The sequence below is a fragment of the Parasteatoda tepidariorum genome, chromosome 9 (assembly GCF_982258835.1).
Source record: "Parasteatoda tepidariorum strain Cologne lab strain chromosome 9, Ptep-v5.0, whole genome shotgun sequence".
Classification (NCBI taxonomy): domain Eukaryota; kingdom Metazoa; phylum Arthropoda; class Arachnida; order Araneae; family Theridiidae; genus Parasteatoda; species Parasteatoda tepidariorum.
Genome location: NC_141763.1, coordinates 100,102,421 through 100,129,125, shown reverse-complemented (window position 1 = coordinate 100,129,125; position 26,705 = coordinate 100,102,421). Strand labels below are relative to the sequence as shown.

Here is a 26,705-nt window from a genome sequence, read left to right as displayed (position 1 = left end):
TTGTTATTAGGCATTTCTCAGTATTTAAACTACTTTAATTATTCAGTACTTCAGTAAAAAAGTAAAGGTAAAATTACTATTTATAAGCAATACTTTCAACAATTTAAAATTCATATTTATTATTTATAAAGATATTTTTAAAAGCAATAATCTGGATGATAGTTACAACGAAAACATTGAAACAAAAAATTTGTTTGGCATCTAGTAAAAATAAAAAAAGGTAACATGAAGAATGTTATTGAAATTCATCTGCTTATAACAACATACTTCATTGGCATTGGAAAAAATTAGCTTTCTTCTGAAAAATTAGAATAAAAGAAAATCTCATCATTTTATTAAAAATTCGTGATGAAAATCGATTAAATTTATTTTTTACGTTTTTCTAACGAGAATTTATTTCGCTATTTTGATCGTTTAAACATGCAGAAAATTCTGTTGAAGCATTATTAGGTACTTTATCTCTCGATAAAAAAGTTTATGCTTAGTTTTAGTTTTGTCAATCGCTAATGCTTAGTAGAAAAATTAGAAAAAAAATCTTTTAATTTCATCACTTGATCTGTTTTTTTAAGATAGAAAAAATATTGTGTTTAAATTCAAAGTAATATAAATATTAAATTCAAGAAGAAAAAATACTTTAATTAAAATAAATTATAATTTGAATCTTGTGGAGTGATACTGAACAAGTTTATTTTTTACCCCTGACCTTATATAATTAGATAGTTACAAATGTTTATTTAAGCTGAAAACAATAAAGGCTATGCTGAATTATTATATTACTTATGCTATATTACTAATGGTAAAATAAAATTTTTGAAATAAAGTTGATTAACTTTGTTATATCAGACTATAAGAAATTAATGCTATCAAAGAATCCATGTCAAACTAAGTATGATTGAGCAAATCGTCTCTCTATTGGTTGTTGTCCCTCTAGTGGCCAAAGGTCTCAAAGGAGCATTTTGGTCCTCTTGAACGAAACTGCGTGTATGAGAAGCGTGATTTGAGTGCAGTAAAAACAACGTTTATTTAGTTAGTGTTTTGAGCTATTTGGTTAGCCGCTTTGTTTTGTTTTTCATTTTTATTTTCGCTTGAAAAAAGAGCATTCAATTGGCAACACATCAAACTCATCCATAAATAATTGACGTAAAATTTTGTTTGTACATTTTTAAAAAGAAAACTTCATTAAATGTCAAAATGGCATAGCCACCAATAAAGAAATTATTTATTATTGATTGCGTTTCCCATGCATGGTGGGTTAAATAAACAATATTTTATCTTTTTTAAAATATAATATTGTTTATCTATCTGTTTGCGACTTAATATTTGATTAATGAAACTAATGCTGCTCTAAAATTTTGCTCTTTTTCAGCTGCAAATATGTTGCTCAAATAAAAGTTTGACATCATTTCTGTTGATTTAAGAATGTATTTGATAACAAAATTTTCCTATATGCCGTAGAAAGTTCATTCAAAAGTTCTTAAAAAATTATTAGTATGCGAAGTCGAATATTCACTACTTGTTTAGAGCACTACATTTTTAATTAGTATTTTTTATATTTTTTTGCTTGTCAATGAAAAAGAGTTCATGTTTAAATCGAATCTCTACTCTAATATTGTATACATTTATTATTATTATCTTAAACATTGTTTACCAGCTGTCAAAAGTATTTTAGTTGCGAACGTTGATTTTTATTGTTTGTGTGTAAACTCGGTTACGATAGTAATAGTATTTAGACTTACTACAGAGAACGTATATACATTTACTATTTATTACTTTTTTGCATTTTTAATATTTGACTATGTAATGGTTACTTGTTTTTAGTTGTAGAACTTTTTCTATCAAGTTTAAACAATTTAATATTTTCTGCTGCATTGAGATCTAGTAAACTGAGTGACCATCAAATAGATTTGCTTATAATAATAATTCCTCATATCTTTAATGGTGTAAAATAATTTATGATATTGTCTGATAGTTTACCAATGTTAGTCAGAATATCAGTCTACGTATATAAATGAAATTTCATTATCCAGTTATTCTTCAGACTTTTCTTAACAGATTATTTATTTGAAAAAAAAAACTAATAATTAGAGAGCTCTAATTAAGAAATTAGAGAGCTCTTTTTGAGATTACAACCTCATGTTGCAGTCTAAGAGCACTAAAAACAGTGTTATCAATGATTTACTTTTAGAGTTGAAAGTTTAATTAGAAAGTCAGTTATTTTAGAAAAAACAGGCATCTCATCAAGCAAACAAACCTCTTCTCACCTTTTAAAAGTAGTTTTTTTATATATGTAAAATTAAATGCCAACTTAAACTGAAAATGTAATTTTTTATTTATTTAAAATAGTTTTATCACTCATAATTGGTAAATTTGTTTTTGCACATAATTATATTGGTTGGAATACTTTTTGTAGGCGCTAAATTTTATTCTTAGATCTGTCTTTTCATGGCGCCAACAAAAGTGGCATTTTCACACTTAGAAAATGACACATAATATAACTGTGATAGTTTGCAAAAAATCATGTATCTTCAATAACAGTTTTGAAGTCATTGGAGGTAACCTCTAAGAACGGACAACCGCCATCGAGGACCATTTTACTCTGGAATGGACAATGTTCACTCCCAATAGGTTTTCAATGTATTATTATTATAAGTTAGAATTAATTTATGTTAATTATTAAAATATATTTATTATTAGACCTGTATAAAATAATTTTTAAACATGACATGCAGAATTTGTTAAAAACATACAAAAATATGCAAATCGAATAAATTAGTTCTTTTATCACATTTATTATCAGTTTCAGTAATTTGTTATATTGGTGTAGCTAAAAAAATTTCTTAGAAACCATTACTTTATTGCAATATTTGTGATATTATAGCTGCTAATATCATTATGATCAGATTTAATATGGAATTAATTTAATGTTCAATAGCCGATGTATTATTTTTTTTACAAATGTATAAATAAAAATTTTCTTTCACTTTTCAAAATTTATTTAATAGAAATTTTATTTCCTTCAAAAAGTCTAAGAAACACAAACCTGTTTGGGGATAAATAATGAGAAAAAATATGAAGTTCCTCGAATATTTTTGCTATTAATCTGACAACTGCGGAGAATATATTGTTGTCCAAACCATTGAGTAGTTTCTGTTATGTATTTCTGTTCAGTGAATCTTTTAATGTCTGAGCAAATGCTTGTTAATATAAATTCTGACGTTGATAGGGAAGAAACAATTACTCCTCCCCCCCAACCACTACTAAATCTGAAAGATTAATTTTAATACAATTTATATTCCCAACATTATAGCAGCACATAAATCCTCAAAGCAGTCAGAAAGAGATTATTTTTGTAAAAGTTCAGCTAACACATTTGTAGTAAAATTTGTAAAAACAGGGTTCTTAAAAATTCTGCATGAAATATTATTTTTTTTTTAATGTAAGTTGAATTTTATACCGTGGTTAAAGAATGAGATAAATCCTTATACAGTTAATAAAGAAATTCAAGTAATAAAGAAAAATAATCGAGGATAGTGTATTCTCGATATCTCGAACTTCTGTATCTCGAAAACCTTGTTATGTCCAAAAAATATTTTCCCTCTTTGCATTACATGTCAACCTAATGTTAATTCGAATTCCTATGTCGAAGAGTTTCTTCTCAAAACCGAGTTATGAGGAATTTTATATGAAATAGAAAATTACTTTTTTCTGAAAAATCACAATGTACGTTGTACAATGTCTGAAAAATCACAATGCACAAACAAATTCTTTTCTATTTAGCGCATAATTATTTTTGTCTTACTTTTAAAAATTATCGTTGTTGTATAACTTATAGTAGACTATCATTACATACATTATTAATAATTATTCTTCTGTTTTGTGATTTTACTTTTTAGAGTACTATTTTAGAATAAATTTTTCTACTTTTTATATTAAATTTAGCTCTGAACTCATTATCTCTAAAACTCGCTATCTCAATTTTTTTAGCGTCCCTTCAACTTTGAGGTATCAAGATTACTGTAATTAAAAAAAATTCTTTATTTTTTTTGTTCTTAGCAGTGTTCTCTAAATTCAGTAAACTAATTTTTATTATAAACAGTATTTGAGATGTTTTATGAAGAAGTCTCTGCAATTATCCCACATTTGTTTATTTGCTTTTTAAAAATAAAAATTACACTTAGATGAAAATCAATCTGCAGATGGTGGAATAATCTGTAGCCCTGCTGGAGAATTTCTGCTATGCTAATATATAGTTATCTACAAAACAAAAATTTCTTATACCTTATTAATGCATTTATATTATGTAAATGATTATTAATGCATATATTATGTATTTATAAAATTATTTAAAAATGTATATAAATTTATATATATATATATTTTTGATAAAAAGTATATTCTACATAATTTGAAACATTGCAGTATCAAAAATCTGTCTTTAATGCATTAAAAAAAGTATTTAAATTACAAAAATTTCTTTATGCTAACTCACAACCTATGTTTTCCATAGTGACTTAAAGAGAAAGTTATAGTTACTTTTGTTGTTGTTTCTAATGCTACTAGATAATACAAGCAAGCCTGCTTGGTGAAGCCAAGTAAATTCAAGGCAATGGGGGGTGATTCTTCTTTTTCAGTGGTGCCATCTGCGGTCAAGAATATGACTTCAGCTACACACGTCACAGACCTCTTATGGGGGGGGGGGACTCATTCATACATCCATTTATTTATCCATGGATCCTAATTTTGACTTGAATAAGAGAACGATCAATCTCCAATTCAGTACCCGTCAAAGTATTGATTTGTTACATGAACATGGAGGACTTTATGACCTGAGAGGTTTAACATGCACCAGTCACCATTTGCTACACGGGGAGTGTTTGGTCGGCAGGGATTGAACTGACAACCTCTCAGACTTGGGACCAACACCCTGCCAACCAGGTTATCTTGGCCCTGTTACTTTTGTTCTATCATTCATGACATGAAACATGAAAATTGTCATGGTCCACGTGCTCTCGTTAGTAACAAATTTTACTACATTATCGAGTTCTGAGCTACATGTCACTGTTTGCCGCTCAGAATGTCATTTATAATTAAATTTAATTACTTTAAAAAATTGATCTCCAGATTTGCATTATTTTTGATGTATTTAAAAAACCCAACAAAATATTGCCTCATAATTTATCTACAACACAGATACAAATCTAATCAATAAAAAACATGATAAATGTTCAATAATAGAATACTGAGTTTTTATGTATTGCCTCAAAATTATTAAAATTATTTTATTAAATATTCTGAATTCTAAATTAGAAAAAAAAATTGAAACTCAATATTATTTTTTCTGTTATTTTGTAGAGAATTTCTGACCTTTCAAGTGCAAATGTCTGTTTCTCATTGAAATAATTGTTGTCCATTCATTGTTATTCACTTTTAGAAATTCTTAAAATTTGATTTTATAAAATATAATTCAGTTTTGTAATAAAAGGATTTTTTATACTTATTTATTTACATACAAATTCTTTTGACATAAAAGATTGTTATTAAAAAAGTTTGATTAGATCAGATGAATTTTGTGATAAATTTTATGGTTTTAAATTTACTTGTCTCTCTTTAAATACTTGTTTCTGTTTAATTTTTAAAAATTATTTAAAAATGTCAATGTTAAACAAATATGATAAGTTATGTAGCAATTGTGTTTTTTTTTTTAAAGTTATATTTAACCTTAAAATTGGTTTTAATTCCCTCAAATTTAATGCATACTAATTTATTTTTATATTGCTAAATACCTACAAAATGAAAACTTCAATGTTATGTAACTAATGTATTTAGACTGAAAAAAAAAACTCCTAACATTAAGGCTTATTTAAAATGTGTGAATTAATTTTATAAAAGTTTTAATAGCTTTATTATCAGTTTGACTTTATCAAATTTCTAACTTTAAGATATTTTTTTTTTTTTGTATTGACACACAAAAGTCTGTTTTTTTTTAATGCCCATTATGTTTTATTCAAAAACCTTTGAGTTGAATTTAATAAAATCAGTTGAGTGTTGTAATAAATTTGATTTGTGTATGAGAAATATTAAAAGAAAAACAAATCGTTGATAGCTTGGTGCTAAATATTTTTTTTTTGATTGCAATAAAATGCGAGACCTAGAACAAGTTTTGGGTTCAGTCAAGCATGGATCAGTTGATTGTGCTTGATATTGCATGGCACTAAGCTTCAGAAATAAATTATTTCTTACTCCAGTGCATCAGCTTGAGTAATTCTTTTTCAGATGCTTTGGACCATGACACATATTTCTGTAGGTCATGCATTTTTTGGACTTTCTCTTCGACCTGTCTTTTATTGAGACTCTTCCTTCCTTCCTGATGGGATTTGTTTACTTTTCTCTGAGGTTGTTGTTTTAGTTTCCCCCATTTTTTTCAATAGGAAATCGAGGATAAATTTCATTTAGTGATCATGGTGAGAATGTTTGATAAGTATTTGAGTGATATTTTGATTTTTTTTTTCCTTCAAAATTATTTTGTTTCGTATTTTAAATATTAATTCTGAATGCTTTTAATTGATGCTAGAAATTTTATTTTTGTAAAAAAATGTCAGGTTAACAGATGGTTACTGCTCAGTATAAAATAGTTTAGAAACATGAGGTTAGTCAGCTAATTTTTGTTCATGTATGTATATTGAGTATTCTGAATGTGTTTTCTTTTCTCCATGGAATACTTACCTACATTCAGATGGGAGCTATGATTTTAAGTAAAAGAATAGCACCTTGAAAATGTTTTGCATTCTCTAATTTTTTTTTGCTTTGTTTGTTCTAAGGATTTTTTAATTGATCTTTTTAATATTTACAGATTGTTCTTTAGTTTTAAGTATGCGATTATTCTTACCTCCTTAAATATTTTAAAAGAAAAAAGTTTAGTAACCAGTAAAAAGTTACTAGCAAAACAAATATATATTCTTGAACACTTTATGCTTTTACTTTCATCCAAAAAATGATTGAGATGAAAATCAACCAAAAAAATGAAAGAAAATTTATATATAAGTAGCATTATTTAATTATTCTTTTAAAAGAAAGAAAAAAGAAACGGCTGATATTATAAGGTCTTAACTTATAACCTGTGTATATATATATATATATATATATTGCTTTTCCACATCTCTATTTTTTATTAGAAAATTTTCTGTAACCAAACATTTTCAAAACTGATGTAGTCCGAGGATTCCTTTAAAAATTAAATTTTTAACAATAAAATAAAAAGAATTTTCCATTGAGAAAGTTAAAAGGCAGCTGGAAATTAATTTTTATTAAATACGACAAAGTGCTCAAAACTTCAAATGATTTTAATTTGAAAATATTGTATATATTCTCTGCCTTTAAATTTTGAAAAAAAAATGTTATTGTTGTCTGGCTAAAGAAATAAAAAATATTATCAATTGTTCATTGTGGTCTCAGAAAGTCAGACATTTTTTGTAGATTTTTTACAAGAAAAAAAAAGTATCTGTTTCCTGTTAGCTAAAAAATAGTAATCAGCTGTGGAGGCTTAGGGTATGGAGCACTCGTCTTCCAATAATGTGGCCCAAGTTAAAGTCCCAGTGATGGCTATTGGTTAGGAATTCTGCTCTTGACTCACCCTGGTGGTAGTGTTGACATAGAATATTATCAGTAACAGGCGGAGCATGGGTTAGAATCTCCTTGTTGTAGGGTTAACTTTTGAAGATTTTTGTGGTTTTCCTATCCAAGTAACACAAATGTGAGTTAGTTTCCTTAAAATATCCTCCACAAAGCTAGTTTGTCCCAATGCTTGATATTGAAGTTCCCTTGTCTTCTGGATTTGGTTCAAAATGACGAGGTTAGGTAGATGGATGTTGATACATGTTAACTCAGAATTGGGTAGACTGTGATAAGATAAAACCTTGTAATTTTTGTACATATTATTTTCATTGTGTGCTAGATTGGCCATTTCGTCCTGAAGAAACCTATTTCTTACAGGACACTGGAAGAAAATGCAAAAAAAAGGAAAAGATTCTGGATGAAGTGGAAGAAACTTTAAAACAACTAATACATTTGTTTAGAAATAAAAGTTATAAAAATAGCTTAAATTTTAATAAAATAAATTTAATATAAAAAGTAAAAAGCTGTGTTTTTTACTTATACTTTTTAAAAAATTAACTTTTTTATGTTATTTATATTTTTATACAGAATTTTAAAACTCATTTATCATATTAGTTGATATTTATGGGTTAGTTTGAGTATTTCTATGCAACACTGTATAATTATAATATTTTTTTTACTATTGCTGTTTTTTTGTTTTTATGTAATTAAAAACGATAGGTTATGCAGCTTAGATATTAATACTATTATTTAAGCATTAGTATTAATATCTAAGCTATTTATCATATATCTATGCAATTATAAGCTTTTGAGAAGAGTATTTTGTTATTTTATAATTCTTTCATTTCTTCCACTTGGGTTGGAAGAAACGTGTTCCTCCAGAGTTTCTTTATTCCACAGTGGAAAACAGTGTGGAAGAAACTTGCCATTCCTGATTATGTGTAGTGTTCCTAATCTTCTAATATATTTATCATCAACATAATGGCTGTATGTTTTTAGGCTCAAAAATGGTGGAGCCACCCACTCTTAATCTTCCTGATGAAGTCACTTTTACTATGCAAGCTGGATTAGTTAAAGATTCTCTTACTGTTGATGTGGGTGATTTGAATTTAAAAAGCCTCAAAGATTTAGCTGTGAATTTTATTGACAGAAGGGTAATTTTTTACTATTCAATTCTGCTCTGAAATATTAAGTCTAAATATTGTTCTATTTTAGCAAAATAGTTTTTGTTGGTAGTGTATTCATTGATCAAGTGCTAATAAAATGCTGCTTCTTATTTAAATGAGCCAAAGATATTCACGACAAAAAGGTACTACTGTTTTTTGAATAAGCGAAAATGTTTTTGCTTTTTATTTAAAAGTCTTATATGTTGAAAGAAATTGGGCAGCGCGGGGACCCAATTTTTGAGGGGGGCGAAATTAAATTACACAGTCGCAATAGTTTTATAAACTTCATGCATAAGAAAACAAATTCTTAAATATGCTAAATACCTTCAAAAAGATTAATTATTTTTATTTCTTTCTTGTTTTCAACTTTAAGAAATTAAATTAATCATGACTTGCAAAAATGTTATATAATTTTCTGAAATATTGAGGGGGACTTTTAAAATTTTGAATTATTGTGAGGGGGGGGGGGTAGCATATGCTCTGCGCTAATGACACCCATGGTTGGAAGCTTTAAGAGGCCTCTTTTCTATCAATCTAACTCAACTGTTGAAGAGATGAAGACGGAAGATTCTGAATATGCTTTATTTAATTTTTTTAATATTTTATTTGTTTCTTTAATTCTTTTTATTTAATTTTCACAAATAAACTGATAGTGGGTATTTACCCTATTTGGCAGTATCTTTTGATACGTGTTACATACAATGCAGTAACCTAATCACAGTTTGAGATATATAACATGCAATATTTGAGATTCTCTTTTAATTGTTTCTGATTAAATTATGTCTAACAATTCTACAATCAGAAGTCTTTGAAAAGTAGTTAAATAACATACGCCACTTGCCCTTTTTTAGATTTCTAATAAATATATTTGTTTTTGTTCATTTAATGTTGGATTTTTTTATCATCCAAATCAGTTGTGACAGCTAAAACGGTATTAAAATTAAATTACGAAAACATCTAAGAACTGCCACGCGTGTAGTTTTTAAATTCCTTATTGAAAACCTTAAATTTCATAACTTTATTGCTTTAAAGTTTTGAAGGAAAAATCCATACAAGTTCTAAAAATGAATCTATTAAAGTGATCCCTTTATTTTTCACCTTTTAAAAGGTATTTGTGTATGAAATTGGTGAAGTTCATGTAAAAAAAATCATACCTGAAGGAAAGATTCTATCCACTTTCTAGAAATTAATAGAGTTTCTATAAAAACATATAACACATCTGTACTTCATTTATTTTTTGTTCTAATAGTCATGATTTAAAATAATCTAGTGTGTGAGTTGGTCTTTCTGATAGTTTTGGAAAAAGGTATAAGAAAAGTTTGAAAGTGCTCTTTTGATTTTTTTTCCCTAATACTCCCTTTTAAAATTACAAACCTTTAATTATTTATTTAGAATAATATTTGATGCATTTATTTGTGAATGCATTACTAATAACAAATAAAGTCATAATTTTTTCAATTCTAGTTTTATTCAAGATAATTTTTTTTATTTTTATATATAGTGACTTAAAAAAATGATTGAACTTCAAACTTATATTTTCTGAAAAAATTGTGCTCTAATATATGTTAAAGTTTTTTTTAATTCATTTATTTCCCTTTATTGACTATGAATAGTCCCTGAAATTATCTATGTGCAGTTTATTATATGCTTTTTTGTAGTACCTTCCATGAACTATTGGATTCAGGTAAAATGTTCAGGTATGTATGATAACTGCCTCCTTTATTTTTCAGTTTCCTGAACACAGTTTGAAGAGATTAAATGAACGACTTCTATTGTTTCGTCATGACTATGGCTCTACAAACATATTATTGCCAATCAATGCTGCTTCAGAAGTTACTGAAGGAACATTAGTTGAAATTGTTGTATCAGGTATTTTTCAATTCTTTGTTAACTTCATAAGTAAGTGGGTTGTGTAACATTTTAAAAGTTGTTCAGACATGGCTGAGTTTATTTGTTTCTCTTTCTTTCAAAGTAGTTGCCAAGTTTGCTTAAACACTTATCATGCCTTACAACTAGATTTAGAATACCCTCATCATAGTAACTTGCTCCGATACCCAAAAGGTCACGGCCGCTTTAAAATTTTCGTCATCGCTGTACTTGTTGCCGCCAAAATAATGTTTGGAACATCGAGAAAGATGAAAATCACTTATCTCAAGGTGTGGACTGTTAGGGGTGGTCCAAAACTTCACAGCCAAAAAGAGTCCAATAAAGCTTGGGACCGAGCTGTGGAGAGAGTCAAAATAGGAGTAGCAAAATTTCCTGTCAACATGCTAGTAGGAAGCTTCATAAACTTCACAAATCTGCCAGTGAATGTATGCAGCAGACAGGTTTTTTGCCGAGTAAAAACTCATAACTGACCGTACCTTATGCGCGGCTGACGATTGTTAAACTTGAACATTTTAAAGGCACAGAATTGACCGTACAGGTTACCTATACAGCTGTAACTGTATTAAAGTGTAATTAAATGAAGGATTATTGAGGATATACATTGTTCACTATTATATGATAAAGTTTTCTGATTTGTGACAAAAGCACAAACTAATCCAAATCCACCCCATACCTTACCTTTACACCAGATTGAGGGTAATGGATAACTGGTCCAGGTGACCACAGATAATTATTTCCTGGTGGTCCTAGTCAGTTTTTAGTGGAACTGATTCAGCTGACCACTATAAGCCCTAAACTAGTTTTGTTTGCATTTAACAGGTTTAGTACTAATAATTTAAAAGGTTTGTATATTTTCTACCTCATGTTATAGATTTTTTGGAAAAAAAAATTACATCTGATTTATTTACTTTTGGAATTTTTTAAGGTTCTTTTTTTAGTATTATTCTTGTCTGATTATCTATGCTGCTAATTCTTCACATCATAATGAAAAAGAAAAAATCTGCTCTTATCATTTTTATATATTCTATTTAAGCATCTCTTGAACAATGGCATCTCAATTGGATTTGTAGACAGATACTTCACATAGTGGAGGATCGCCTTTTGAGGTGAAGTAATGCTTAGCTTTATGCTATGGTAGAGCATCCTAGCACTGAAAGAACACACAATTGAGTGCTTGTCTATGATTCAAATTGATTAGTTTGGTTTTGTGTATTCATTTTTTGAAACCTTTTTCTCTTCCTAAACTTAAAACAATTGACTCTCATCTGACTGATTGTTTGTGGTATTTTACCACCAACGACATAAACTGCTCCTGCACTGATGGCACGGTAATGTCTGCCTCATGATGATACTGTGTTGTCAGTGCTTTTCATACTAGTAAATGTTCATTTAATTTATATATATATATATATAAATATATATATATATATATATATATATATATATATATATATATATATATATATATATATATATATATATATATATATATTAATAATTTCCTTTGTTAATCTATACAGTTTTTCCATGTGCAAATCCATTTCGGGCAAATCCGTGGATAAAATTTCTTTATTAATTTATACAATTTTCCATGTGCAAATCCATTTCGGGCAAATCCGTGGCTAAAATTATGTACTAAAAAATTTTTTTTTTCTTTGTTAATCTTTCCATGTGCAAATCCATTTCGGGCAAATCCGTGGTTAGAATTATTTACTGAAAATTCCTTTGGTAAATCTATACATTTTTTCCATGTGCAAATCCATTTCGGGCAAATCCGTGGATAAAATTTCTTTATTAATTTATATAATTTTCCATGTGCAAATCCATTTCGGGCAAATCCGTGGTTAAAATTATCTGCTAAAAAATTTTTTCTTTGTTAATTTTTCCATGTGCAAATCCATTTCGGGCAAATCCGTATTAAAATTATCTATTAAAATTTTTTCTTTGATAATTTAAATAATTTTTCTATGTGCTAATCCATATTGTGCAAATCCGCGGCTAAAATTATTTGCAAAGCAGGCAATTTATGTTTCTCTTTTCTATTTTATATTTTTTCTTAAATAAACATCTATCTTCTAAAACTATTTATGATCAATTTTTAAAATTATCCAGTATAATATTACCTTGCGCACATCCATTTCGGGCCCATCCTTGGTAACTAACAAATCAAAACCCAGAATAACAAATCACTTCAGCAGTGCAGTAAGAACGACACTTTAAAACCCTCTTGTTACACTCAATTTGCGCTTTTGTTTTCATCTTTTGTTTTCATATTTTGTAATCTGGCAATCTCTCTGCGAAAACATTTTTAAATCATTCTTGAAAAATAACAGTCCATGTAAGTTGTTATGATTTTGCTACTCGCTTTATAGTCCCCCCTTTTTAATGTTTTTTCTTTTTATTTTATGATCTGTTTTTACATGTTATTTTTACTTTTTATGATCTTTTTTTTATGCAGTTATTTTATAAAAAAATTTTTTTTTTTTTTGAGTGCTCCTCACACTATTGTATTAATAAATTTTGCTTTGGCTTTATTGATACAATATCAGAAAGCACTCTGTTTTGCGGATATAATCGTGTGGGCTGAAGAAAAGATTATATCTTTTTTTTTCGGCTTTTTTTCCGGTTGTTTTATTAACAATTCATTTTTTTTTTTTTTAAATAAAATGTTGTTTGTTATTTTTTTACTTATTATTTCCCACCCCCTTTTTTTCATATGTCTATTATTTTTCTTTGTTTTATTCTTCATTTTGAACTTATATATATATATATATATATATATATATATATATATATATATATATATATATATATATATATATATATATATATATATATATATATATATATATATATATATATGTATATCTATCTATTTCTCTATCTATTTCTCTATCTATGTATACATATCTGATCCTTTATGCTGACCCTTTATTGCTTGTTTTAAACTATCAATGTGTTTATAGCATAATTATTGTTTTTAATTCAGGAAAAGATCCTAGTGACGATATTCAAATAATGCCTCATTATGTCACAGTGCATTCGTACAAGACTCCAACATTTTGTGATTTCTGTGGTGAAATGCTATTTGGTCTTGTTAGGCAAGGTCTCAAATGTGAAGGTATGTATATTTATCACTTTCTTTCACCTTTTGTCATCAGAAATCTCCTTTTACAAAATATTTTAAGTCCATCATTTAATGTCCCGCAGTGGACTGATCGTTAAGACAGTGGTAATCCCAGCAGATCATCGAAGTCAAGCATCGCTGGCTGCGGTCAGTATGCGGGTGGGTGACCACTTGGATCAGTCTGCATAGGGACCGAGGGTGTGCGGTATTGGTCCTTGTTAAACTGTTCTACTGTAAAGTTTTCGACTTCGCGTGAAGATCATCGGGCTACCGAAGCGGGGGTGCCATCCCCTCTGCAGAAGATCAAAATTGAGATGGCATGTCTTCGGACATTCCTCAGGGATGTTTCCCAGACCGTCTCCAATAGCCCATTGTGCAGCTCAAGTACGACGTAAATGAACTACAGCAACAACTACAATCATCATTTAATAAAATAGAGTATTCAAAAGCATATTTTCACTGATGGAATTATTAGATGTTGCTGATTGTGCATTAGAATTTTTTTATAGTTCGTAAATACTAAAAAACTGAACTGTAGTAGGAAAAAAAATGGTATTCTTAGGGAAAAATGTTATTTTTTGAAGGAAAGAATGGTATTTTTTTCTTGTTATTTCTTTTTTTTTTCTTTCAAAAAAGATTACGATATGGAAAATATCTTTGATTTTTGTGTAGGAATGGCAAACTTCTGTGTTTTTCACCGTAATTATTTTTTCTCAATTTAATACTTGACTCAATAAAAAAAATTGTTTTGTGTTGTAAACTAATTACTATAGACATTTTCCATGGGCAAAAATGTTCATTTCTTCTTTTTCTCTTCTAGCAAGTTTCAATTATAATTTTTTTTTGTGATAAACAATATCTTATCAGTTTATGGTTAAATTATTGTATTTCGTGATCTAAGAAGTGATCTCCCCCCCCCCATCATATTAAAATAAAGACAAAACCACCTATTGAACCAAAAATTTTCAATGAGCAAAACATTTTTTATCATTTTGAGTTAGAAAACTAGTAGATTGATTTTTAACTACGGTATCCATTTTCTTCTGAACAAAAAAAGATAGACTTAAGCAATTCTGTCATAAAAGACATGCGATGACAGACTATATATCTGTATAATTGAAGTTAGTGAAATTGTTATTATATCTAAAAGATTCTGATGCAAAAATCAACTGTGAATTTATTATTTGAACTGATATATTGTCTGATGTTAGTGTATATCTAATTCTGATGCAGATATCAAAAATAAATTTACTATTTAAACTTATACATGTCTGATGTTACTATATCTGAATTATTCTGATGCAGAAATCAAAAATAAATGTAAACTATTACATTGCCTGATGTTAGTATATTTATTGGTTCTGATACGTAAATAAATAAAAAATTTATTATTTGAACTATTACATTGTATGATGTTACTATATCTAAATGATTCTGATGCAGAAATCAATTTTAAATTTAATTATTAAATTAATATATTGTGTGATGTTTTACATTGTTCTCTCTGAACCCTTCCCTCTGCAGCTGGTTATAAATATTTTCTTTGCTCCTTGAATTTGAAATAAAATTTTTCAAGTAGGAAATTATTAATTATTCTGGTTTTTTGTCATTCTAATTGTAAATTATTGTTACTTGTTGATTTAAACTTTGAAATTAATTAGTGCATTATTGTACTTTGCATTTTTGACTTCTGATTAAAATAGTGTACAATTTCTAATTATGTGTTATTGTTTAGTTCGGAAAGTGCAAAAACATTTTACTTATGCACCCACTGTTAAAAATAAACTGGAATTAACAAATATAAAATCTTCATCCTACTGAATTCATTGAATTGGGATGCAACTGAGATGCAATTGGAATTGCACAAGAAAGAAAAAATTATTACGGTGTTTCAAAAAGTTTAAGATTACGTATGGAAAAAAATGTATCTTTATCTTTTTCATAATTGTTAATATTGTTTATATTCTACAGTTTGCCAACATTACTTTTTTAAAATTAAAAAAAAATATTTACTGAATAATTTAATCTATTAGTAATGAATTTCTTTTTTAAAGAATTAAGCTGAATGGTGCATTTTTTATCAATTATTTCTATCAAACAAATTAAATTTATCTTTTTGTGTTTTGACTAGGTTGTGGATTAAACTTTCATAAACGTTGTGCTTATAAGATTCCAAATAATTGTACTCACACTCGTAGACGTCGGTCTGCTACATCCCTGTATCCTCGTAGTCCAACAGAATCATTGGGACACACTACAAGCAGTGCTGCAAGTTTTGCAGACGATACATTTGTAAGAATCCTAAATGTTTAATTTTAAAATTTCAGGTGTATTTTACTTTACTGCAAAATGTTTGTAAATTATGTTACACAGTATACAGCTCCTCAATGTGTTTGATTGGTCAGGGGAAAGTCAAACTAGTTATACATCTTATACTGCAATATAATGAAAGTTACTGTAAGACAGTTATTTTTCAATCTTAGACAGGGCTCCCATGGTTCACGGAGAACAAAAAAAGTCTGGAGTTCTCAAGGAATTTTTTTTAATTACAAAAGCTGGAAAATTCCTTGTCTTAAAGTGTACTCTCTTATCAATCTAAGCAAAAGAAAACAGTTCTTGTTCGTTTTTCCCTTGCGGGGGAAAAGTTTTAATAGTTTTCTATGTGGCAAGTTTTATTTTCCCCTTTATATCTCTCCGAATTTCACCGACCATTGATTTCTAATCTAAGAGAAAACATGATTGTTTTATGGTGATCTAAATCTAATGTTTTGAGTGTCAAATTTGAGTGACCAAAGTTAATTACCAGCTTCTGCTTTTATTTTCACTTAGCCGTCACAACTGCTGGAAAATTAAAAAATTAGAAATCTAAATAGAACTGTAATTGGATTTTTGACATGGTTTTAGCTTCAATTGTTCATGGTCCAGAATCCTGCCTCTGGCGGCCTACTTGATGGCCTTTGCCCAGGGCTTAAAAACTGAGGCATGCAACGCAATTTTGAGCATTTTCCATTTTAGGGAATATTAAAATACAGTTTTAACGCTTGAATAAACCTGAAATGTAAATCAATCTAATATAAGTAAACTCAATCTTCTTCAGAAAAGCGTTCAGAGAAAATTTGGATTTTTCCGGATTCTGAGCCAATACAAAAAGTAAATTTATTTATTTCTTGCTTTAATAACAATACTGTATTGGAATTTTATTGTTTTGTTGAAGTAATCAATAATTACTATTAGTTTGATGTAGTTGAGGGAAAAGCACTATTATTAAACCATTTATCCTGAAGTTAATGATTAACACATGAGAATTTGAACAATTTTAGAACTTTTTCTTCGAAATAATGCATGAATGTCACAAAGGGGGTTTACCCACAGTTAAACTCTTAATTTGATTATAGAAATAACCATTGAATTGAAAAGCAGTTTGCTGAACTCAGGAATTGATTAGGGAGATACATTCAATGAAAGAGTAGTGAAATTCTGAAAACCATAGTTTTAGACAACAAATAGCACTAGACCTCTGTTGCCTTGAAAACAAAGACTATTCAAATTCTGCATGTTGCCCATCTTTATTTTAAAATTTTTTGATGTATTGTATTACTAGGATGCTAGCTCACGCTTTTTCAATTTCTATTGTCTAACATGTCCTTGTTTTGTAAGTATGATTGTTATTTTTAGTTGGGAGGAACGTCTCCAAGCCGTGCAAGATCACCCTCTCTCAATATGGGACGCCCTGCCTGGGTGGAACGAGAGCTTGCTGGCCGCATCAGGGTCCCTCACACTTTTGTAGTTCACTCATATACTAGACCCACTGTCTGCCAACATTGTAAAAAGCTATTAAAAGGATTGATACGCCAAGGACTGCAATGCAAAGGTGACTTATATTTGTTTAATTGGATTGCTGTGAAAGAATAACAAAGTTTCATATTAATTTGTATGTATTAAACTGTGTTTGTTATTTCAATATAATTGATAAATTGGTATCCATTTGCTTCACCTCTGAAAACACAATTTTCAAGAATTCTGTATTTTTAAGAAAGTAAATCAGCAGCAAACTGTGTGTTGACTTATGAAACAAATAAGATCGAAATTTGGAGGTGTTATTTTTTTTAATGCAAAATCAAATTTATTGCCTGATTCGTATATAATTATGCCACAATTCAATTAAGGACAAAAGTAAAAAATACTGCTTTTATTAATTCTTTGTTGATTTATAAATATTATTATTATTATTTTTGATAAGTGTAAGATGAGTTTCTGATAAATTTGTCTACACCTTATCAAATCTATCCTTTATAAACATAGAAAAGTGTCCTTTTCATAAAATTGTGTACCAACAATTTTGTAATGTTTTCCCATTTATTTACAATATTTTTTTCGGTAAATAGCAAGTTAATTATTATTATTATTTATTTTTTCACTTTTTGAAAAGAGAAAACAAATATTTTTTCTTAATGAGATATGTATTTTAAAAAAAAAATTATTTTAAAGATATTTTTTGTCATCAAAATAAAAGGTATGTTTTTGACTGACTTTTCATACATTTAATTATTTTTCTTTGTATTTAATGTCGTTTTAGACTGCAAATTCAATGTTCACAAAAAATGTATGGATAGAGTACCTATGGATTGTGCAGGAGAAGCTCCAAAAGAATGGGGTAAGTTTCAAGTTTTCTTTTTTTTTTTTTAAAGTTTTGTCATTGCTTCATTGTTGTGATATATTTTTTGTAATTTGCAACTTTCATAATTTTATGTACGTTTGATTTTTTAATATTTTTATTGAACAATCAAAATATTATTTTAAAACTTGTAAACACTGTAAAAATGTAAAAAAAGTGATTAAAATGGAGTTATCTTTTTTAATGTAGTAAAAGTCCGTTATAACTACAATTCTTGATAGCAAATAAAATTGTTTGCTTAGTTAGGTTGTCATCATAATCAAAATCATATATTTAATATTAAAATAGCAGTAAAAAGACAAAAAAATGATATAGATTTACTTCTTCTTTGATTTTGATTAACTATTTTGATTTAAAATGTATAACTAGAGTAGACTACTTTTTACTACAGATTATAGAGAGAATTATATAATTGTATTTTAATAAAATGTAGAAAAGTCTGCAACACGAATAACAAGTTTTAAAATCGTCACAAGTTTTTGCAATACCTTTTAACATCATTTGATACAAGTGAATAGTAATTTTAATATGTCAAGAAAGGAAATAAGGGGGCATGATGTTATTGTGTTACTATATGTTACTGTGCATGACTGAAATAAAGAAAATGTCTACTTCTACCGGTAAATTTCAACAATCACACAGTCGTTTTGGAGAACACCTGAAATATTTGTTACGTCCGATTTCATATTAATTTATCCGTTGATATTATTACATTTATTCGATATTTTAATACCTGCTGAGGATAGATTAGGATAAACATTAGTATTCAGATTACCGGTTAAATGCATAGTGGCACTTAACTAGATCTAGTATATATTTCCGACTTTTACAGAATCGACTATGTGATTGTAAACATTCAGTGGCGGGAGTCAACAACCACCGGTTTCGGTTATTCGCAGTAACATATATGTGGTCAACCTAAGGTGCAACTGGGTTTTTCTTTCGTTAGTTGATTGAAAGCATAGTGCTTTAAAACGAAACCATGTTCGTTTTTAATATTCCTGCATTGATACCAGAAATGAATAAAAGTGTTTATCTTTTAAAGCTTTTTATTTTTTATACAGTACTTCTTGTTATGGATTTGCACTTATTTTTGCCTCTACTATAAAATTAATTTAACTCATTTTTTTAGCATCACAAATTTAAGAAAGGGTCTAGGTTTTGGAGGTTTTACGGTATAAAAGGTAAAAAAAAAAAAAACATTTCCACAATAAGCTAAAACTTATTTGCCTTCTGCTTCGCCTTTGTCATAAAAAATTTTTAGGCAAAAAGGGATAACTTAATTGCCTGATTCAAAATTTATGAGTTTTGATAATAATGTTTAATTAATAATATCAAGATTTTACAAAATAAAAGCACCTGTCAAGAAACACATGACAAGACAAGAAGAATTTGCAATTTAATCAATAGAAACTGAGCTCTTAAAAAACTCATCTCAAAATTTGTGTGTTATATTTCGTTCAGATATCGGACACAGATTTACGAATTATGCATTTTTTAAAAATATAATTTTGGACCCGTAACTGTGACATCTCTGTTGGTTCAAGTTTATCTAAAATCTTTTGAATTTATCTAAATTCGTATCCTTGCACAATCGTGATTTTCAAAGTTTTACTGTATTAGTATTTTGTCTCTGACTCTGAAATTTGTGGTAAATTTTGTTGTATGCCACTCTTTTCATTCCAAGTTTTTATTACACATTCCAAAATTTTTTGAATTGTGTGTTGTGTTTAAAACCAACGAAGATGTACAACATTTTATTACATTTTTAAGTACATCTATCTCTTCATGTTGTCAATTTATTATAAAACAAATAAATTGTTTTTAATTTTTTTTTAATTAATTAAAAAGTTTATAGTCATTTGAATTATTTCTCTAAATAGCAACTGATGCTAGTCGCAATGGCGAAGAGCATGTGGGCGAACAAGAAAGCATTGAAGATGAATCTGACACTGAAAATGAAGCGAATGAAAAGCTAAATGAATCCTGTGAGAGTCAAGATAATCAAGATGAGGATTCCAAAGCACCAGCAGAGTGAGTATTAAAGTGCAAGGGGTCCATACTTTCAAAGTTTGCATTTGTGAGCAGTCTGTATTAAAAACTATTTACCTAAATTTCATGTAAACTGAATAGTATCATGATGGGTGTTATATTTAGTAAAAATATATTTAGTTTCAAACGCTAATCCTAGGGTTTGTTGTAGCAGTGGTTGTTGTCCTAAAACTGCCTGGAGAGCAGTTTTTATTATAGTTTGTTCACCCTGATCCCTCGACTTGAATCACTGCCAGTTTAAGCTGTGGGGATATTCCAAACTTGAAGGTAGCATAGCAAACCATGTGTGCAACTTTACCCTATATGCAGTGCTTTTAACAATTGAACAGTGGATTTGTTGTTTTCGTCGCCATGGATTTTCAAAGAACATGGAAAGTCTGCACGGTTGGTGCCGCCAGCTTCTGTGCCTTTTGACTTTAGAGAACAGATATTAGGTTGTCCTCAAGTGGCACCATTCAGAATTTCAGAAAGTGTGGTGTAGTGCTGGGCATTCCAAAATATGTTTCAGGGTTAGCATGACATCCAGGTAGTTTCTGCAGGGAACATATGTCCTGGTATTGTCCAGGAGAATCTTCATCCCTCTGAATTGATTGGTTCTAAGGCTTGCTATGACCGATGTCTAATTTCTGAGGCATTTTAAGTCAGTGACGAGGCTTCTTAACCCACTGACGGTTCTGCACGTAAAAAGTCACATTTTAACCTGCAGTCTTCTCTGCATAGCAAAACCGGTTTTCCCATGTTAACTGATAGGGGAACAGTGTGTAGGGGAGAAACATTCTCCCAATTTTGCCCATTTCCTTAACCGCCAGTGGGTTAAAGGTGTTTGGTAGAAGTCTGTTCTTAGCTACTGCGTTTGCATCTGCAAGTGTGATGGAACATTGGATTTCATATTTCCAAATAAGAGACATCATATTGAGCAGGTTTTGTAAACAGGTTATTGTTAAATTATATATATTATTCATTGCATTCTTGCACTCTTAAGTAGACGTACCACTGTTTTGAAAATCCACGGAATTCCCCTTTTTTTTCTGTGTCCGATTTCCATCATAAGATCTAGTTAACATTTTTAACACTGTAAAAATTTGATGTGTTGAACAGGGGGACCATTCATAAGTTGTACAAAAGTAATTGAAGCATCTTATCAATTTTAACCACTTTCTTGTTTCAGAATATTATAAAAAAAGATTGTTGAATAACTTTTCCTGTCATAAAATTTTATAGTGGGGAATTGGAGGTCTTTGTTATTTACTATTTTTAGTAAATGAAATCAAATCTTGTACATAGGAGATTAGTTATTTCGAAAAATTTGAATTGATCTCTTCTTACAGAATACTTAAAATAATTTTAATTTGATTAACAGTTAAATAATTACAAACTGAAGAATCGTTCACAAATTAGTCTTTATAAAAATGTTTAATTGCATTTGAAAATAGTGAAATACATTAATTAAAAATAAAAAGAATGATCAAATTAAAATATTGCAAGTAGAATATTTAATCTTCAGACTCTCTTTGTAAAAAATTTTACCAATTGAGAGTTCAAAAAGTAATTAAAAGCATTAGCATTTTAAAAGAACTAACAGAAGAACCATGAAACGTAAAGGGAAACTACTGATTATATTTATATATTTTTTTATTCACTACAACTCTTTTTAATTGTAATTTTTATTGTAGTATAATTTAAAATGCACGCTTCTTAAAGTTTTATGTAGCATGTTCCGACAGAGCTATGACAAGCTATTTAGTGGTGGTTTTTGAAACTAATTTTTTTTTATTGCAATGTAAATTTCAATCATTTTAGTATGCCTACCTGATTTTTCTGAAAAATCTTGTTAATTGGTTTTGAAACAGACTACTCACAGAGATGATTGTGCTCCCGAAAAAAACCCGGATTTCCGTATTTTTCGCTAACCGTAATCCGGAAATTTCCTGAAATACAAGGTCCAGAAGTTTCTAGAAATCATAGATCACATTTCTGTATAAAATTTCTTGTATATTTTATTTAAAAATATTAGAGCTAGAATGTATACTCGGCATCTCTTTCATTTGTAAAAATTTTTTCTGGTAGGATAATAAATGTGATTATGCTTATACATAATTAATTTAAATTATTCTGCATATAATTTATTTAAAATTTCATGGGAAAATATCGATAATTTATATTTATAAAGACATTCATTTTTTTAAAATGCGTCATTAATGATTTTACTCAGGAAATGCTCAGGATTTTTGAGTTAGGCTCACAATCACCCCTGTATTCATAAATTTTGGAAATTATGGACACTATGGATTTTCTTAATTATGAATACATTACATATAATTATGGTTGTTATGCTTAAAATATCTCTATTTTAAGAACAAAAATGTAATGTTTTAAAGGGTGACTTCAAGTAATAATATCCCTCTAATGAGAATAGTACAGAGCATAAAACAGATGAGAAGAAAAGGATCAAAAATTCTCAAAGAAGGATGGATGGTTCACTTCACAAGCAAAGACAATATGGTAATTCTCATTCTTTTTTATAAATAATCACATCTACATGTGTACTAACAGATTAATTTTTAACATCTTGTGTTGTATAAATACACATCTTATGTCTGTAATGATTTGAACTGATCATTATTAAAATATTTTTACCACCAGTCATCGCATTCAAGATATAATAAACAATTTCTAATAAAGCCAGTCATATATTTGGCTGTTCAATAGCGCTTATTACCAATAAACAGCTTCTTTCAAGGGTGGTTGGTAAGAATCACGGAAATCTTGTTTTAAGTATTCATGTAGAAGTCGATCATTGTGTGGACGGTTCATTTCTACCTTGTACAGATAAGCTGAATCTTTCGTGGTTGATCTGCAGGAATCTTATTTTAACATGTACAATGAGCTATAATTCCTAATGAGTAATTTGGTCAGCTTTCAATATATATATATATAATATATAAAAAGAATATAAGAACTTTAGTAAATGAATGATCGAAACACGAGTTATCTTAAAAAAAAATTCCTTGCGTTGATAAAATAAATGTTTTTGAGTATAGTGCAGGTCCTATATATATATAATCTTTTGAAAAGTATTTAATGTTTTATTACCAAATATATTTGATTATTTAAAAATAAAAAGTTTATTTCTTTTCTGGCTACTTTTATTATTTTTTTTGTATTAATTATTTAAAATATAGTAATAATAATAAATAAAAAATGGGAATTCTTTTAGGGTTAAGCTTTTAATATTCTCTAATAAACAGAATTTTTGTGATTAATTTCATGCTAATGATTGAAGTTCAGGGTCCTAAATGATTAAGATAGTCTCTCAGATATATAGTTTTTTATCACATCTTTCATCCATTTTTGTTATTTATCTGTTTTATGATTTATCTAAGATTTGCTTTTATGATTTATACTGCTTTTATTATTTATTTATATTATTTATTCTGCTTTTTATAATTTTTCTTTCTATCCTCATACCTAAAGTATGATGTTTTTTGAGACTTTTCTTTACCATCCTTCCATTTTAGAAACACAAACTTGGGTTTACTAGTTTTTGCCCAGTTAAGGTCAGTATCCTTAAGTATATTGGTTTTCAATGAAATCTATGAAATTAATTTATAAATGTAATGTTTTAATTGCAGAATTTCCTTCCAACGGTATGTGTTTTTTTTTTATCTGGAAAAAAAATCATTTGCCATTTTAACAGAAATCTTAAAATTAAAGTATCTAAATTTGAAACATTTATCTTAAAGTCAAAAATGTTAATGCCAATCATCTCAAATTTCCTCAACAATAAAGATAGATAAGTAAAAATTTCTAAGTTCTAAAAGTACTTATTAATTAGTGTTAAAAATTTGTAATCAAAATGTGTTAAGTTAAGCACTTGTCAAAATTGTTTTATCGATAAGTTTTTTTTCCTTTCAAATTTGCCATTTTAAGTTATCTTCAGAATGGCAACCCTCCCAGATAAATGTCTTCCTTATATCATTGACCATACACAAACTTATTTTCTCAAATTTTAATAATTATTTTAAAACATGTTCAATAGTGGAAAAATAAAGATATGTATTTTTATTTAGGGTGCAACTAATACATTTACTTTGAAAACAGATATTTTTTGCTTGTTTCATTGTGGGGGGAAAAAATTCATGGTCTCTGATTCATTCCTAATGTGTCACGAGCATCTCTCTTGCTTTGTCACTTAAATATATATCTTAAATCTATAGGCAGTAATAAATATAAAACCTATTTACTTATCAGAATATTGGAATTTGCCAGTAAGATTTAGCAAGGTTGGAAAAAGTACGATATTGAGAGAAACATCACCTGCATCGCCAATATCAAAAAACATGAAATGTGAATATTTTTTTAGTATTATTTGGGAGACTGGCTTTTTTTTTTAAAGTTGAAATTTACATGTACTTTAAATGCAGCATAATAAATTAATGTTTTTTTTTAAATGTCTTAAAAATGCAATTAATCACATTTTTAACTCAGTCATTTGTAATTTTACTAGTCTGGATCCAGACCACTTGATCATTCACTGAAAACAACTTCTTTAAAATTTTAATTAAAGCATTTGCAACAGCTCATTGTGGGCCAGAGGCTCCACATGATTGTGGCGAATGGGTTACCATTATGCACAGGCCACCTTTATTTTCCAGGCTAGCAGGTATTTATCAATTACAAGCTTGACGGGCTTCAAGGCACTACTGGTTGATCAGAACTCGATGACATCACTCTAATGATAGTTCAGTGCCTTAACCACTAAGCCATCTCATCTCTTTTTAAATTTAAACTGTTTTTGATTTTTAATAATTCTATTTCTTACGTTAGTTCAGTGATAATTTAGCACAAATATTTATTAAATATTAATATTTAAGTATAAATAAAGAATAATTTTCTTCTTAATATTATGATAGTTAATATTTTTATGCAAATGAACTGGATTTAATACTCTACATTTTACTTGAACTATCTCATATCCACATAAATACATTAATCCACGTAGCAAATCGGTTCCGTCTTTTTTTTCGAGTTACGAGCAACTTTTGCTTAAGATATAAAATAATTTAACTTTGTTGAGCAAGTTAATATATTAATTTCATGTATACTAACTACAGCATCTACAAATTCATTTTAATTCAGTGCAAATATAAGCTGGAAACCACTTAAGCTGGAAAATATAATCATTTGTTGAGTTTTTTTGAATTCTGCTCATGTGTTAGTGCAAAGTAGCAATTTTCCTTACTTCTAAAAGTTGTACTCAGTTTGAAATTTGCACTTTTCAAAACTTTTTTTTTGCTTTAAATTATCGCCATTTATATATTATATATTGTTATAGGAAAATCTATTAATCTTTAGATTTTTATTTTGAGTTGATGTCAAAAGTAACTTAAGAAAATAAAGAGAGAGAGTGCATAATGTAATTCTAAACATTCATACTGAAAGGTCAAAAAACTTAATTCAAGAGAGGCAATATATCTTATTTCTATTGCGATGATCGGTCACAATCATTAGTAAAATTAGATGTCATTTAATTATTTTCTTTACGTAAACTCTGTATGTCTTAAGTTAAAATGTTTTTTTTTTTTTTTTTTTTGGAGTTAATTGTTTTTCAAATCCAGGTAATGTTTCATTTCATTTTAATTTTTCCAAGCACATAGAAACAAAATATATAATGAATGGCTTTTGAAGCTTTTCCCTCAATACTTAATGTAACTTGTACACATAATTTTTTAGCACTTCTTACTTTATTATGCTTGAAATTTAATACTTTGCTTACTCAAACACTGTTTTATAGGTATTTTGGCAGATATAAATTAAACATTCTAGAAGTAGCTTAAGGTTAAAAGAGCTGCATTTATTTCTATATTAAAATAGTATTATCAGTAGACACATTATAACTGCAAATGAGGTTGACTTAAATTAAGAACAAATACCAAAAGATTTTGGCTACATATAATTTACAATAAATTATATTAATATCTTTATTTTTACCCATCTTGAATAATTGTCTAATTTTTCTTACTAACAATGTATTTCCCTCTCTTACTCGCAATTAAGTCAAAGGTTTGTTATACTAAAAAAATACTGCTTGAAGACGAGTTTGTTTTTAATCTTTTACTTTGAATCAAAAAGTGCAATAAATAAAGAAGCAAAAATTGTAATAGACGATAACAAAAATTTTTGTTTT

General features: G+C 28.2%; 1 protein-coding gene across 6 annotated transcripts in view; it reads left to right on the top strand.

Moving 5' to 3' along the window:
• Positions 1-999: 999 nt before the first annotated feature.
• The window catches only part of LOC107454272 (serine/threonine-protein kinase D3), a 49,688-nt gene continuing 23,982 nt past the window's right edge, over positions 1,000-26,705 (top strand). For 2 of the 6 annotated variants that reach the window (XM_016071398.4, XM_016071397.4), the window contains exons 1-10: positions 1,105-1,247; positions 8,611-8,765; positions 10,508-10,646; positions 13,654-13,785; positions 15,923-16,083; positions 17,467-17,662; positions 18,368-18,445; positions 20,350-20,500; positions 22,897-23,020; positions 24,037-24,075. In XM_016071398.4, coding sequence (XP_015926884.1) covers positions 1,241-1,247; positions 8,611-8,765; positions 10,508-10,646; positions 13,654-13,785; positions 15,923-16,083; positions 17,467-17,662; positions 18,368-18,445; positions 20,350-20,500; positions 22,897-23,020; positions 24,037-24,075 — 1,182 coding nt within the window. In that variant the 5' untranslated portion in view covers positions 1,105-1,240. Of the gene's footprint in view, positions 1,248-1,469; positions 1,489-6,441; positions 6,462-8,610; positions 8,766-10,507; positions 10,647-13,653; positions 13,786-15,922; positions 16,084-17,466; positions 17,663-18,367; positions 18,446-20,349; positions 20,501-22,896; positions 23,021-24,036; positions 24,076-26,705 lie in introns of those variants that run through there. The other 4 variants (XM_043046807.3, XM_087152490.1, XM_016071399.4 and 1 more) reach the window with 4 other exon arrangements.